This window comes from Camelus bactrianus, chromosome 30 (assembly GCF_048773025.1).
Source record: "Camelus bactrianus isolate YW-2024 breed Bactrian camel chromosome 30, ASM4877302v1, whole genome shotgun sequence".
In the NCBI taxonomy this organism is placed as follows: Eukaryota; Metazoa; Chordata; class Mammalia; order Artiodactyla; family Camelidae; genus Camelus; species Camelus bactrianus.
Window position 1 is genome coordinate 11,573,877 of NC_133568.1, and position 12,969 is coordinate 11,586,845.

At 50.2% G+C, this 12,969-nt stretch overlaps 1 protein-coding gene across 3 annotated transcripts; it reads right to left on the reverse strand.

The window, feature by feature from the left end:
• Nucleotides 1–615: 615 nt before the first annotated feature.
• Nucleotides 616–6,271, reverse strand: CXXC1 (CXXC finger protein 1). Of its 3 annotated transcripts, none has more exons than XM_074355410.1 (15): nt 6,029–6,270; nt 5,075–5,193; nt 4,873–4,973; nt 4,324–4,559; nt 4,041–4,232; nt 3,640–3,666; nt 3,318–3,563; nt 3,059–3,166; nt 2,725–2,909; nt 2,187–2,489; nt 1,997–2,107; nt 1,818–1,867; nt 1,578–1,674; nt 1,097–1,249; nt 616–1,016 (listed from the first exon to the last, which is right to left on the reverse strand). In XM_074355410.1, exons 1-15 carry the CDS (start codon nt 6,029–6,031, stop codon nt 962–964), a joined length of 1,986 nt encoding a protein of 661 aa, XP_074211511.1. In that variant the 5' UTR covers nt 6,032–6,270; the 3' UTR covers nt 616–961. The 3 variants fall into 3 exon arrangements, with proteins under 3 accessions (XP_074211511.1, XP_010959664.1, XP_074211512.1); XM_010961362.3 differs by having other exon boundaries at nt 2,187–2,394; nt 6,029–6,266; XM_074355411.1 differs by lacking the exon at nt 3,640–3,666 and having other exon boundaries at nt 6,029–6,271.
• Between the last annotated feature and the right edge of the window lie 6,698 nt (nt 6,272–12,969).

Consider the following 12,969-nt stretch of genomic DNA (forward strand, 5'->3'; position numbering starts at 1 on the left):
CAGAAGCACATTGCCCATTAGGGAGGGCCTAATATAGGCAGGGAGTATATTATGCTATTTTCTTGTCCTGCCTTTAAACATAAGATCTCTTCTGTGGAACTGGGGGAGAAGGTGGTGCTGCTCTGCAGGTGAACAGGCCAGGTCCATGCAACCCCAGAGGTGCGTCCGGCCTGGAAAGGCAGTGCTGTGGAGCTGACTGGACCTGACAACCAGGTATGCTGGGCTTCCCGACACAAACTCAGTGGGCGCTTGCTGTATACACGTCCCAAAAGAGGGCTTTGTGTCCATCACTTAATACAACTCTGGTCTGGAGAATATCAAGAATAAGAATACTCCTGCATAAATCAGCCACACACAAAATGAGTGCTGACTGTATACTCACTGTCTCAAAACGAGAGGCTGAGAATGCAGGTCATTGGGCTCTCCTTCAGCAGGTCGTGTCTCCAAGGAGTGTGGAGGTGGGGGTGGGGGTCTGTGGAGCACAGAGTGGGTGCCAACTCTACACCTGCAGCCTGCACCTGTACCCCCACCCTTCCTGGTACAGGCGTGCCACTCTACTCTAGGGGTGTGGGAAATGCAGTCGTAACTGAATAAAGTTTGGAGACCATTGACAGCTATCTTTTTTGGTTCATCAAAATTTTATTAACAAAACCAGAGTTGGGGGAGGCAAGGGTGAGCAGACTCCACAGTCCCACCCAGGCACAGAGAATGGAGAGACAGAGGGCCAGACAGGCAGTCAAATGGTGGACGGCCACAGGGAGAAACACAGGGACCACTGGAGAAACATGAATGGCAGAACAGACAAACGAGGGAGCTAGGGCAGCTCCCATCTGGAGTGAAGGCCGTGAAGACGTCTGGGCCACTGGGGCTCAGCGGTCGGCACTGGAGCGCAGGTCAGTTGTGAGCGGGTCGTGCTGGATGGTCTGGTGCAGCATCAGGGCCAGTAAGCCCGCCCGGTTTGTCATGGCTGTGCGGACGTTGCGCTCCTGCTCAAACAGCTCGTCCAGCTTGTACCACTGCAGGGGGGCAGAAGGAGCCATGAGGGGGGCTCCGGAAGCGCTCCCCGAGCCCAGCCATGGCCAGCATCAGGACCTACCACGCGCACGCGCTCCAGGTCCACCTCGGCCCGCCGCAGCTTCTCCCAGCAGTAATGCCGGTTGCACTGGCGCTTGGGCAGGCGGCAGAAGTCACCCGTGAGCTCAAAGACGTCACGGACCAGGGGGCACCCACAAACCTCGTCAGCTGGCACCTGCAGGGAGACAGGGATGGGGACAAGTGGAGGGTGGTGAGGCAGGAAGGAGGACAGGAATGAGGACAGTCAGGGAGAAAGATGGAAAATTCAGGGGAGAGTGGAAAGGAAAGGAAAAAGGGAGGGAGAAAGGATGAAGAGGCAGGGAAAGGGAGGAAGAGGAGGTGATGCCACAGGGAGAAAAAGAACTGAAGGGTGAAGAGGCAGGGAAAGCGGCAGTTACGGAAGTGGGCAGGTAGGAAAAGGCGGGGGGAGGGAGTGAAGGGATGAACGTTGGGCAGGTAGGAGGGAGGGGGACAGAATGGGGAGAGTTCAAGGGAAATCTTACTTTGGGGTCCCGTGAGTGCTCGGGGCACAGCACCTGGAGCCGCTTACAGTACGTCTTGCTCTGAGGATTGTAAACATCGCAGAAGAGTCGCGTGGCCCTGCAGGGTTTGGAGCAGAAAAGATAGTGGAGGCGAGAAGGAGGGCCCACCTGGCTCGCCCAGGCCAGTATCCCACCTGGCATTTCACCTCTGACCCCAGCCTTAACTGCCCCATGGGAACCCCAAGCAGTGCCCACACTCACCCCTCGATGCGTGTGGGGTACATGGACCCAAAGGACGTCTGGCTCTCGTACTGGAGGGGTGAGCACAAACGGAGGGAACTGTGGATGTGCGCCGCACGCCCCCTTGAGACAGCACATCTTTCCCCCACGGACCCAGTGACGGTCCCATAGCAGCCGCCCCCTCAGGCTGACACCCTGACCTTGGCATAGCAGCGCTCCATGTGACGCAAGGCAACACGTGGATTGATGGGGTGCCCGCAGGAGACGCAGAAGATCTGCAGGTCTGTGTCATCACTGTCACCCTCATTGCTCTGCACAGGGTGGAAGAGATGATGAGGCCAGGCAGGGCTGGGGACCAGGCCCCGTGCTGCCGTGCCTCTGCTCGCTTACCTCCTCGTCCTCGCGCACCGCCTGCTGCTTGGCACGGAGGATAATGGCCTCCAGCTCGTGGAACCGGCGCTCCATTTCCTGAAGGCGGGTGCGGGCGCTCTGCTGCTCCCGGCGAATGCGTTCGAGGAGCTTCTTACCATGCTCCTCAGCAATGCAGGGGCTCTGCTGCCACTGTTGGATGCGCTGGGGGAGGATCTCGTAGATGCGGCTGCAGGGAGGCCGGGAATGGGACGCAGGCAGGGAATGTGGCAAGCAACAAGGTCAGTAAGTGGGGTGGTCTCAGGATGTGGAACGGACGGCTGACTAAATGGTGAAAGGATAAGTAAACAGGGGACTGAGTGGGAGATGGCTAAGCAGACGAGCAACTGAATAGGAGACGGCTGGGTGGACGGTCAGATGGACCAATGAGGAGGTGGATGGATGGGTGAGCCCCTGGTTGACTGAGTGGTGGCCAGGTGATGGACTGGCCAACAGAGGGCTCTGGTCGTGCCCTACCCTGTACCCCCTGACTCTCTTGAACCCTCCAGGAGTGACTCACTTGGCTGCCAGCTTCATGCCACAGTCGTCTGAGCAATACTTGGAGCCGGGCTGGGCAGGGCGCACACAGCCAGGCCCCAGGCACTGCGGTAGCGACGCGGGGTCCTTGGCATCGGAGCGCTCTGGGTGCTTCCATTTGTCCTTGTGCTTCTGCTTCTGCCGATGCCGCTTGTATCTTTCTTCCTTCTATAGGACAACACAGGTCAGGTCAGGGCGGAGCTGGAGTCAGCCCCGGACCCCCACCTTCCCCTGCACCCTACCCCTTCCTGGTTCTTGTCCTCCAGCCCCTGACCTTCACGTCTCCCCGCCCACACCCACTCCACCCTCTCCATCACCTTCTTCTCAGACTTCTTCTCCCTACGCTTCACGTGCTTCACTTTCACTGCGCGCTTGCGCAGTGCCGGGTCCAGGAACGGGGACTCCTCCGTGTCGCTCATCCAGGGCTGCAAGTGAGGCACATGCTGATTCACCTGCCCGCCTCGTGACTTCCTCGCCACCCACTCAGTCCCCGGAACAGCCTTCCATACCCTCTGCCTCCTCTCTCCTCATTACGGACACTCTACCCTTCCACCATGGGACGCTCTGCCTGCTCACCAGGCCATGGTCATCAAAGGCCCCTGCACAGAAGTCCTGATACAGGTCAGGGTCCAGTGGGAGGTCCTCGTCCGAGAGGGGCTCAGGCGTAGCTGTAGCCTCCGGTGGCTCCTTGACTGCTGACGATGCCACTGCCCCCTCGTCCTCGCGGAGGCGCCCCAGCTTCTGTGATGGCTGTGGCTGCTGCTGGGTGGGCAGTGGTCGGCGAGGCCTTGGCAGGGACTCTGAGGGCGTCACCGGCGAGAGCTGCGGGGCAGAATCTCAGGACTGGCCCTGACCGCCCTGCCCGCATGCCCCGCCCGCCCTGGGGGGCTGGACTCACCGAGGAAGGGAAGTACTTGTACGATTCCTGTGCCGGCAGGAGGAAGGCCCAGGTCAGCCCCAGGTGGATGGAGGGTGGCCCTACCCTTCCCACAAGTGCCTGACACCACCAACTAGCCCTGCCTCGCCTCCCAGACACATCTGCCCTCCACACACCTCATCACCAAGACATCCTCAGCCCTGCCTCTCGGCCCTCACATGCCTGCCCACCTGAGGCTGGGGGGCTCCCCTGCTAGCCCAGCACATCTGGTCATGCCCTGTTCCTCTGGACAGGCCAGGCTCCTTCCCACCTGTCTGTATGCAGTTAGGCCCCTCCCCACCCAGCCCACCCACGCCTCAATCAGCTCTTCCTGGACACACTAGCCCCCCGACCTGACCCGGCCCAGCTCTGCCCATGCTCACCCGGGCCCGAAGCTGGCACTGACGCAGCCGGCACTTCTGCCGGATCTTGTTGGGGCCCCCAAACTTTTTCATGTCCCGACAGAAGTCACAGTGGCCACAGTCCTCAGTGCGCCGGCAGGCCTCACACTCGCCACACATGCGGGCTGACCTTTTGATCTGCTGCTGCTGTTGCTGCTGTTGCTGCTGGTGATGCTAAGGGGAAGCGCCCAGAACAGAAATCAGGAACCCTAGCAGGGCCCAATGCAGGATCACCTCACCCATCCCAGCCATCACAGCTCCTCACCTGGCTGGGCGTGGCCACCAAGGGCTGTGGAGAGGATTTGTGGGGCGAAGCAGAGCCCCGAGCAAGCAGGGCCCCAACCCCTGTCCCTGACCCTGCCCGGCGCTGCAGGTCCGGATCCGGGGCAGGCCTCTTGCGCCCTCCACCCTCATCCCGGGGCTCACTGCTGTCTCGCTCATTGCTGTCTCGCTCCCGTGACTTCTTGTGCCGATAGCGGATCTCCAGCTTGGGGTCTTTCTCTGTGGAGCAGAGGGTAGAGCCAGTGTGGGTTGGCAGTGGGGGATTTGGATGGTCCCAGAACTCTTTCTTCCTCTTGTCTCCTTCCCTGTCCCATCCACCTGCTCTGTCTCCTTCCTCCAAGACAGAGCTACCTGTTCCAGTGGGATCTTCTATCATGGCTCACAGTGGAGCCTCCACTCCAGTTCACCATAGACCAACAACCACTCTGTCCACAGACACAGTTCACTACTCCCCGTGACCAACCCTCCCATTAAGGCTCCCACTCCTCCCTCGAAGCCCCACCTGCCTGCTCTGTCCAGTCCACCCCCTCACCTCGGCACTCCCGACAGTACCACTCCCGGATGGCCTTGGCCATCTTCTCAGTGATCCGGATGCAGTCCCCATGAAACCACTCATTGCAGTTGTCACACCCGCTGCAGAGGACAGGGCGAGTGATGGAGATGTGAGGGGCCAGACCCACTGGCCTCACCCAATCTTGACAGGTGTCAGTCCCGCCCACCTCTCCCCGGCTCACATCATGAAGCAGTTGATGTCTGGTTTGCGGCAGATGCAGTAGATGGGCGCATTCTCCCCGTTCTCTGACTTGCTGTCCTCCCCAGCATCTGGAGGCTCTGGGTCTGAAGCATCCCCCTCCTGTGGGATCCCCCCATTATGCCTCCTTAGAGAGCCCCCATCACAGCACCTCATCTCTCCAGTACAGCTCCATCGCAGCTCACCATAGACCCAAACACTCTGCCAACAGACTTCCTTCCCCTCGTGGCTCCTCAGAAATCTCCCCACAGACCACCCACCATCACTTACACCTGACACCCCATTACTCTGCTTATAAACCCCTGTCACTCTGTCCCAGACCTTCCAATCCCTTATCCCACTGACACCTCATCATTCTATTCACCCACTCATAATGGCTCTTTACAAACACCCTACCACTCTTCACACTTGGCCCCCGTCATGGCTCCTCACAGACCCCTGTCACGGGTTCTCACAGACACCACCTGATTTATTCCAGACTTCCCACCACAGCTCCCCACAGATTCCCCCGTTATTAACCTCGCAGACAGCCCCGCCCCCCTGGGTCCCCTGATACAGACTCATCACGGCTCACTACAGACTGCCTAGCACAACTCTTTGCAAAGCCCTTACCTCTCTGCACAAAGAATCCCGCGTCCGGACCCCCACGGAACTACTGTCAGGGATCCCCACTAAACTTCCATTACGGACCCCCGTAATGGCTCATCACAGAACTCCCAAGTGGTTCACACAGGAGTGAAAATATCTGACAATCAGACCCCCATCATTCTACACGCAGATTCCAGTTAAGGCTCACCACAGGCCCCCAGCCCCATGCTGCCCACGGACTCTCGCTACGAGTCACCACAGACTCCCTGCGTCTGCCGATGGACCCCACCATTTCCAGCCCTACCCACTCACTTCTGCCGCCGACCCCATCCTGGGACCTCTTACTCACCATCTCTCCGCTCCCGGCGCACCCCCACACAAACCCCGCCAGCGACCCGCGAACCGGCACAGACCACTCGGCGGCGTCCGCGGCCGTTGCAGAGACGCCTGCAAGCACTTCCGGTTTTCGCCGCGCCTCCCAGGCACCGTGCTCCTACTGCGCAGGCCCAGTGCGTGGGCTCCGAAACAAACAAGTAGGTTGCCCGCCTAGGGGTCCCGACTGTTTCTCAGGCCCTGCCATCTTAACTACAGAGCCCGTATGGAGGCGGAGTCCAGTACGTTCTCAGGAAACATGGCCGCACCTATCTCTCTGCTTTCCTGACGGCGCCGCCACCTTGTCGGTCGAGTCCGTACAGCGACTGCTTGTACGGCCTAAACGTTTAGGCAATATGGTCGCGCCTGCTGCGCGACTTCCATGTGGACGCCGCCATCTTGGAATCCGATTCCGTAAGATGGCCGAGTCTGTAAATTCACAGGCAACGCATGGCTCCGTCCTAATCCGCTTCCTCGAGGGCGCCGCCATCTTGGTGATGGATTCCCTGCGCCAGCAGCTGGTACTGCCTGGAGGTTCACAGGGAAAGGGGCCCACCTTGGAAACACTACTTGGATAGAATAACACTCATTCTTTCATTCAGTCACTTTTACCTACCACATGTACTAATGGGTACCTGCATACTGTGTGCCATATACTGGGAAGGAAACCAGTCTCCGTTATGCCTGGGAGGAAGCAGGACCCTGGAGGGACCGCCCCCCAACCCCACCCCAACCCCTGCTTTTTATTTACAGAAAAGCGGAAGTCTCCTTGGCTTCTCTAAGTCTTAGGAGAGCAGGGTAAAGCAATTGATTAGGACAAACCTGTAGGCATTGGAGGGTGGAAACGACTCTGACCACCTATCTCAATGATTAACTGAGGTTATTCCTTTAATTCCCTTTAAAACTTTAATGACTGAACAGAATTTTTGGAGGTTTTGGGGAGGGGGATGGGGATGCTGGGTTCACTAGATTGCAGGCATTCTGGTTAAAAGCACCTTTCCTTTTTGTTACCAAGGCTGTTGGCCCCAGGATCTTCCCCCTGCCCCTCCCTCAAACAGAAACTGATTAACTCTTAGAAGTCTAAGTCTCAGGAGGCAGCTGCAGAGAAGAAACAAGAACTACGTAGACCCCAGTGAGGCCAAGATGGTGGAGGATCTGCCTTCCAGTGGACCTTGAGACTTATACAATCATTATAATGTATTAGTATGCTAAATGACACACACACCAATGCCACTGATACAGGAAAAACGGATGTGGAGTGTGAGGAGTGGTGTGTTCCAGGTCTTGGTTGAGTCCCTTGGATATGCCCTGCCAAGTGTGGGTCTTTGGCTTTGTGCAGGAAAGAATTCAAGAGCGAGCCATAGTTGAGTAAAGGTAGATTTATTGAGACTGATACATATTACATCAAGTGTAGGCTGTTTCAGAGGGCAAGAGAAAGGCCATGAGGTGTAGGGGTCGGGTGCTCAGGTTAAAGTAAAAATAGATACACATTCCATAGACAAGAGTGCAGGCCATCTCTGAAGATTAGGGAAAGAGAGAGGCTGTGAGGGGCAGTGTTGCCAGTTTTTATGGGCTTGGTAGCTTCATATGTCAACAAGCAGGAGGACTATTTCAACTACCCTGGGGAAGGGGCCAGGAATTCCAGGAATTTGGCCACTGCCCACTCTTTGACCTTTTATAGTTAGCTTTGAAACTGTCATGGCGCCTGTGGGAGTGTCATTTACCATGGTAATATATTACAATGAGCTTATAATGGAGCTCAAGAGCTACTAGAAGTCAAATCTCCCGCCATCTTGAGCCTCAAGGCCTACTGGGAGTTGAATTTTCCGCCATTTCGGTGTTCATTGCTGTGTCATTCCTTGAATGGCTGTGCCCAGTCCCCTTCCCTCCTGTCTCACCATGACAATTGACGAGTGCCATGACACCAATTGGAAAAGCCCATACAAAGGCTGAAAAACTCAAACAAGAACTGATTGGTTCCATAATGCCCGGAAGGAGGACATGATGGCAGAAGCCTCCCTTAAAGGTCCACATGGCCCGACCCAGGCCGAAGCTGTGTCTACCAGCCGTCTTGGCTGACAGCTCCCCTTTTAAAAGAAAAGCTCCCTTTTCTTCACTCCAGTGGTTTTCTTTCCTTCTCCTTGCTTGAGCACTTTCCTTCCTTTCCTCTTTTGAGAAATAAAATCCATTTTTGCTCTATTCCTCTGCCTCAGCTATGAATTCTTTCCAGCCAGCAGGCAAGGACCCACACTTTGGTGGGCCTCCTAATTTAGGGGTCTCACTATCAGCTAACACATCTCCCACATCACCTCTGGTGGGAGAAATTTTCACATATTAGGGACTGGGAAAGCCCTTCTGGCTGATACGTGATTTGTTCTGAATTTTACATGAACAAAACAGCCTGACTTATGACCTGTCAAACATAAATCTGCTTTAACCATTACAGTAAAGAATGTCCACTTTTACAATAGGGAGAAATGCCTTTCTTCCTCTGACACCATTGCTAGTACTCCTTGGAAGATAAGGTTCCTGTCCCAGAGTGAGCATAACCCTGCCAAGGTCATGCTCACTCAATGTGTCCGTGCTAATTTGTAACTATACATCTCTGTTGAAACCTTGTCATGTTTAATGCCTGTTCTTTGTTCTAACAAGGACAAAAACTGTGCTGAAAGTTATGCTCTGGAGTGCTTTCTTCCTTGGTGAAGGCTGCACTCCCTGGCCAGTCCTCAGTGTGGCTCAAATAAGACACTCTTCTATTCCTTAGTGTAAATTGGAAAAAATTATTTGTATTGGTACATCCCACCACTCTTTCCAGCTGTCATTCCTCCGAGCAGTTCCTTAGCCAGGCCTAACACTTTTCAGCCTCTGGGCCTTTACAATAGCACTTCCATCCCTCAGAATTAGTCCAGAGCAAGGATGGAAGGCCACAAATGATGATGACCTGACCATCTCTGGTGAGAATGGCTGGACCAAAGTAGATTTTGAAATGGAGGACAACCAGCTTCACCAAGACTTCCACTGACCCTGTGTGACCGGATGCAATGGGTCTGTCCCTTAGGGTGCTTAGCCAATGAACACACCAAGAATTTTTCATTAAAGCAGAAGCACTTATTACTTGTGACAAGTAAGGAGAAAAGGAGATAGCTCTCAAAGCGCTGTCTCCCTGAATGGCTGGACTGGGGGAGTTTTAAACCTGGTGATACGCATGATCATTATAATGAGGCAAAGGTTACTCTAGGTTGCCCCAAACTGCAAGCAAGTAGGTGCTTGGTTACTTGTTTTCACTGTGGTATCTTGTTGGCTGGAATGCACTGTGTGTAACATTTTCAGAACATCCGGTGTCTGGAAGGAACTTTCTGCAATTTAATGGTTAGTTTCTGGAAAACAAAGCACACTTTGGCTTAACCCTATCCTTTCCCTACTGCTGCCTAGCTAACACTTGCCACCACCAGAGTGTAGTTTTTGCCCATTCCTGGTGATTTCCACTTTGGTTCTCTTGTTCCCAGGTGGAAATGGGGTTGACCTCCCAGAAGCCAGGAAGGGCATCGAGGGCCTCAGGGGACCATGACACAATGGACCATAAAACTGAGAAAGCCCTGCTCGTTCCCAGTGTCATCAGTCTCCTCAGTCAGGTCGCCTGAGACCACCTGGAGCAGCCGTTTTCTGGGGAATCCTCTGGCTGCAGTATTCCTCATAGTCCACACTGTCCTGTGGACCTTGAGGATGAGGAGAGAAGGAATCTGGCTCCACCATCCAAGCCCTGCTACACGAGATTAACCATCACTGTGAGCAATCCAAGAAACATCACAGAAAGCCTTTTCTCCTTGTATAAATCCATAAAAATAAGAATTGCAGATCTGAAGGACTTCATCCAATGACCATGGAGGACAAGCAGGTGTGCTTAATGATAAATGTGCAGTTTAGTCATTGAGTGTATACCTGGCACCCAGAGGCACTCCACAATCTCACTTTAGGTGGTTTCTCTGTCTCGAAATGGGGAGAATGTGTGATGGCTCTGGAGGAGAAATGTGGGAATCTGATCTCCTCCTGACCTGGAAGGAGACAAAGGGCCCTGCAATCTTCTCTCTCATAATTGGGTGAGATTTAATTCACTGTATATGGCAGACTGGGAGGTAGAGATGGAAGGAAGCCAGAAGATCTGGCTGAAAAATTGGCCATCCCTATGGAATTAGGTTGATCAAGTATGACGACCTGTATTTTACTTAAAAACTCTTGTGTTTTCTTGACTGTTTCCTTCAAGTTCACTCTCTCCTAATACCTGGTGAAATTATGTTTGAAAATGTCCTGTTGATGGATGGAGACTCCACCAGCCTCTCTTTTCTCGCTCCTCTCATTGCTAGGCAACCTCTGGGACACCCCACATACCCCCAGGCTCTTCTTTGTTACTACTTTCTGTGAAGTTAGCAAATCTCTTCCCCTCTGGTCCCCAGCTCCCTTCTCACTATGGTCCTGTCTCCTCCTCACCCTCTCTCATGTCAGTTTGTTTCTGTTCATTTACGTCTTTTCACACATAGATACTGTATGCGTTACATGTTCACCTCTAAAGCAATACTGAAAACTTTCTTTTCATGTCTAAAAAGCTGCCACCCTCCATTGACAAATATGAGTTAGGACTCAATGGATTTTTATTATTTTTCTGATAATACTGGAAATCTTTCATTCCACGAGTTCCTCTACTTATTGAGCATTGGTATAAATCACAAAGAAAAATTCTCAATGTAGATAATACTTTTTATAAATCGTTTTCTCCAATATGTTTTACTCAATTGAGAATTTTGATTTATGCATTTTTGTTCAAAAATACTTTTACTTTCTTTTGTGACTTCTTTGGCACGTGTTATGTAGAAATGTGATGTTTAATCTCCAATTATTTGGGGATTTTCCAGCTATCTTTCTGTTAGTGAGTTCTACTTTAATTTTATTGTGGTCTATGAGCATATTTTTGGGGGGGGGATTATTTTATTTATTTATTTATGTATTTATTTATCTTAGTGGAGGTACTAGGGATTGAACCCAGGACCTTGTGCATGCTAAGCATGTGCTCTACTACTTGAGCTATACTCTCCCTCTCTCATTCCTTTACTTTAATCTATTTTCTTACACTTAATGTGGGTTTTTTTATAGACACATATAACTGGATCTTGATTTTCCACTTATTCTAACAATGTCTTTTAATTGGCATGTTTAGATTATTGACATTTACAGTGATTATTGATATAGTTGGACTAATATCCACTGTATTTGTTACTGTTTTGTATTGTTGACCTGCATCTTTTTTTCTTCCACTCTTTTTCTGCTGTCTCTGGTTTTAACTGAGAATTTTCTATGACCATATTTTCTCTCTGTTAACATATCAATTATACATCTTTTTAAAAAACTTCTAGTGGTTGCTCTAGAGTTTGCAATATACATTTACAACTAATACAAGTTACTTTCTCATAACACGTTACTACTTCATGGGTAGTACCAAGTACATTATAATAACAAAATATTCCTAATTCTTCCCCATTCTTTATAACATTGCTATTATTCATTTCACTTATCAAGAAGCTATAATTACCAAGTATATTGTTGCTATTATTATTATTTTGAACAAACTGTTATCTGTTAGGTCAATTAAGAATAAGAAAAATACTCACACAACATTGTAAGTCAACTATACTTCAATAAGAAAAATAGAAGATTTTATTTTACCCTCATTTATACCTTTTCTAATTTCTACCCTATATCTTTCCCTTTTTCTCTCTGAAGAACTTCTTTTATCATTTCTTGCAAGAAAAGTCTCCTGGCAACAAATTACCTCAACTTTTGCTCATCTGAGAAAGTCTTCATTTCTCCTTCACATTGAACTACAATTTCACTAAATACAAAATTCTAGATTGGTGATTTTTGTTCTTTTAACACTTTAAATATTTCACTCCACTCTCTTCTTGCTTGCACAGTTTCTGAAGAGAAGTCCAATTGAATGCTTATCCTTGTTCCTCCTTAAGTAAGGTGACAATAAAAACACAACATACAAAAACTTACAGCAACAAAAGTAGTCCTCAGAGAAAAATTTATAGCTATAAACACCCACATTAAAAAAAAGATCTCAAATCAAAAACTTACCTTTATGCTTTAATGTACTATAAAAGGAAGAGCAAACTAAACCCAAAGTTAGCAGAAGGAAGGATATCATCAAGATTACAGTGGAAATAATGACATAAAAAATAGAAAAATAATACAGAAAATCAACAAAAATAAAAGTTTTTAGAAAAGATCAACAAAATTGACAGAACTGAGAGAGAGAGAGAGAGAACACAGATAACTAAATTAGAAATGAAAGTTGAGAGCTTCTAATCTTGTAGAAAGAAAAAGGATTGTGAAAGAGTACTATGAACCACTGAACACCAACAAATTAGATAACGTAAATGAGATGGACGAATATTTAGAAACATAAAAATTACCAAAACTGTCTTAATAAGAAATAGAAAATCTAAAAAGACCTATATAACTGAAGAAGTGGAATGAATAATCAAAAATCTCCTAAGAGGTTGCCAGCAGTTGAGGAAGAGGGGAATGGGGGATTATTGATACAGCTTCAGGCTGGGAAGATGAAAAAGTTCTGGATATGGATAGTGATAATGGTCACAGAAGAATGTGAATGTACTTGATGCCACTGAACTGTACACTTAAAAACAGTTAAAATGGTAACTTTTATGTTAGGTGTATTTTACCACACAGAGAAACACATTTCCCAGGCTGAAGATTCTTATAAAAAAATCTCCCAACAAAGAAAAGTCCATGATCAGATGGTTTCAGTGGTGAATTTTACCACATTTTAAAAAAGAATTAATGCTAATTATTCTCCAACGCTTCCAAAAAATGGAAGAGAAAACACTTCTGCCTTATTTGAGC

Bases quoted from the DNA above. Each gene is read 5' to 3' on its own strand.
- CXXC1 (XM_074355410.1), bottom strand. The intron at 4,974-5,074 runs GTGAGCCGGGGA...TGTCCTCTGCAG, and splicing joins GACATCAACTGCTTCATGAT to CGGGTGTGACAACTGCAATG. The intron at 1,675-1,817 runs GTGAGTGTGGGC...CAAACCCTGCAG, and splicing joins TACCCCACACGCATCGAGGG to GGCCACGCGACTCTTCTGCG.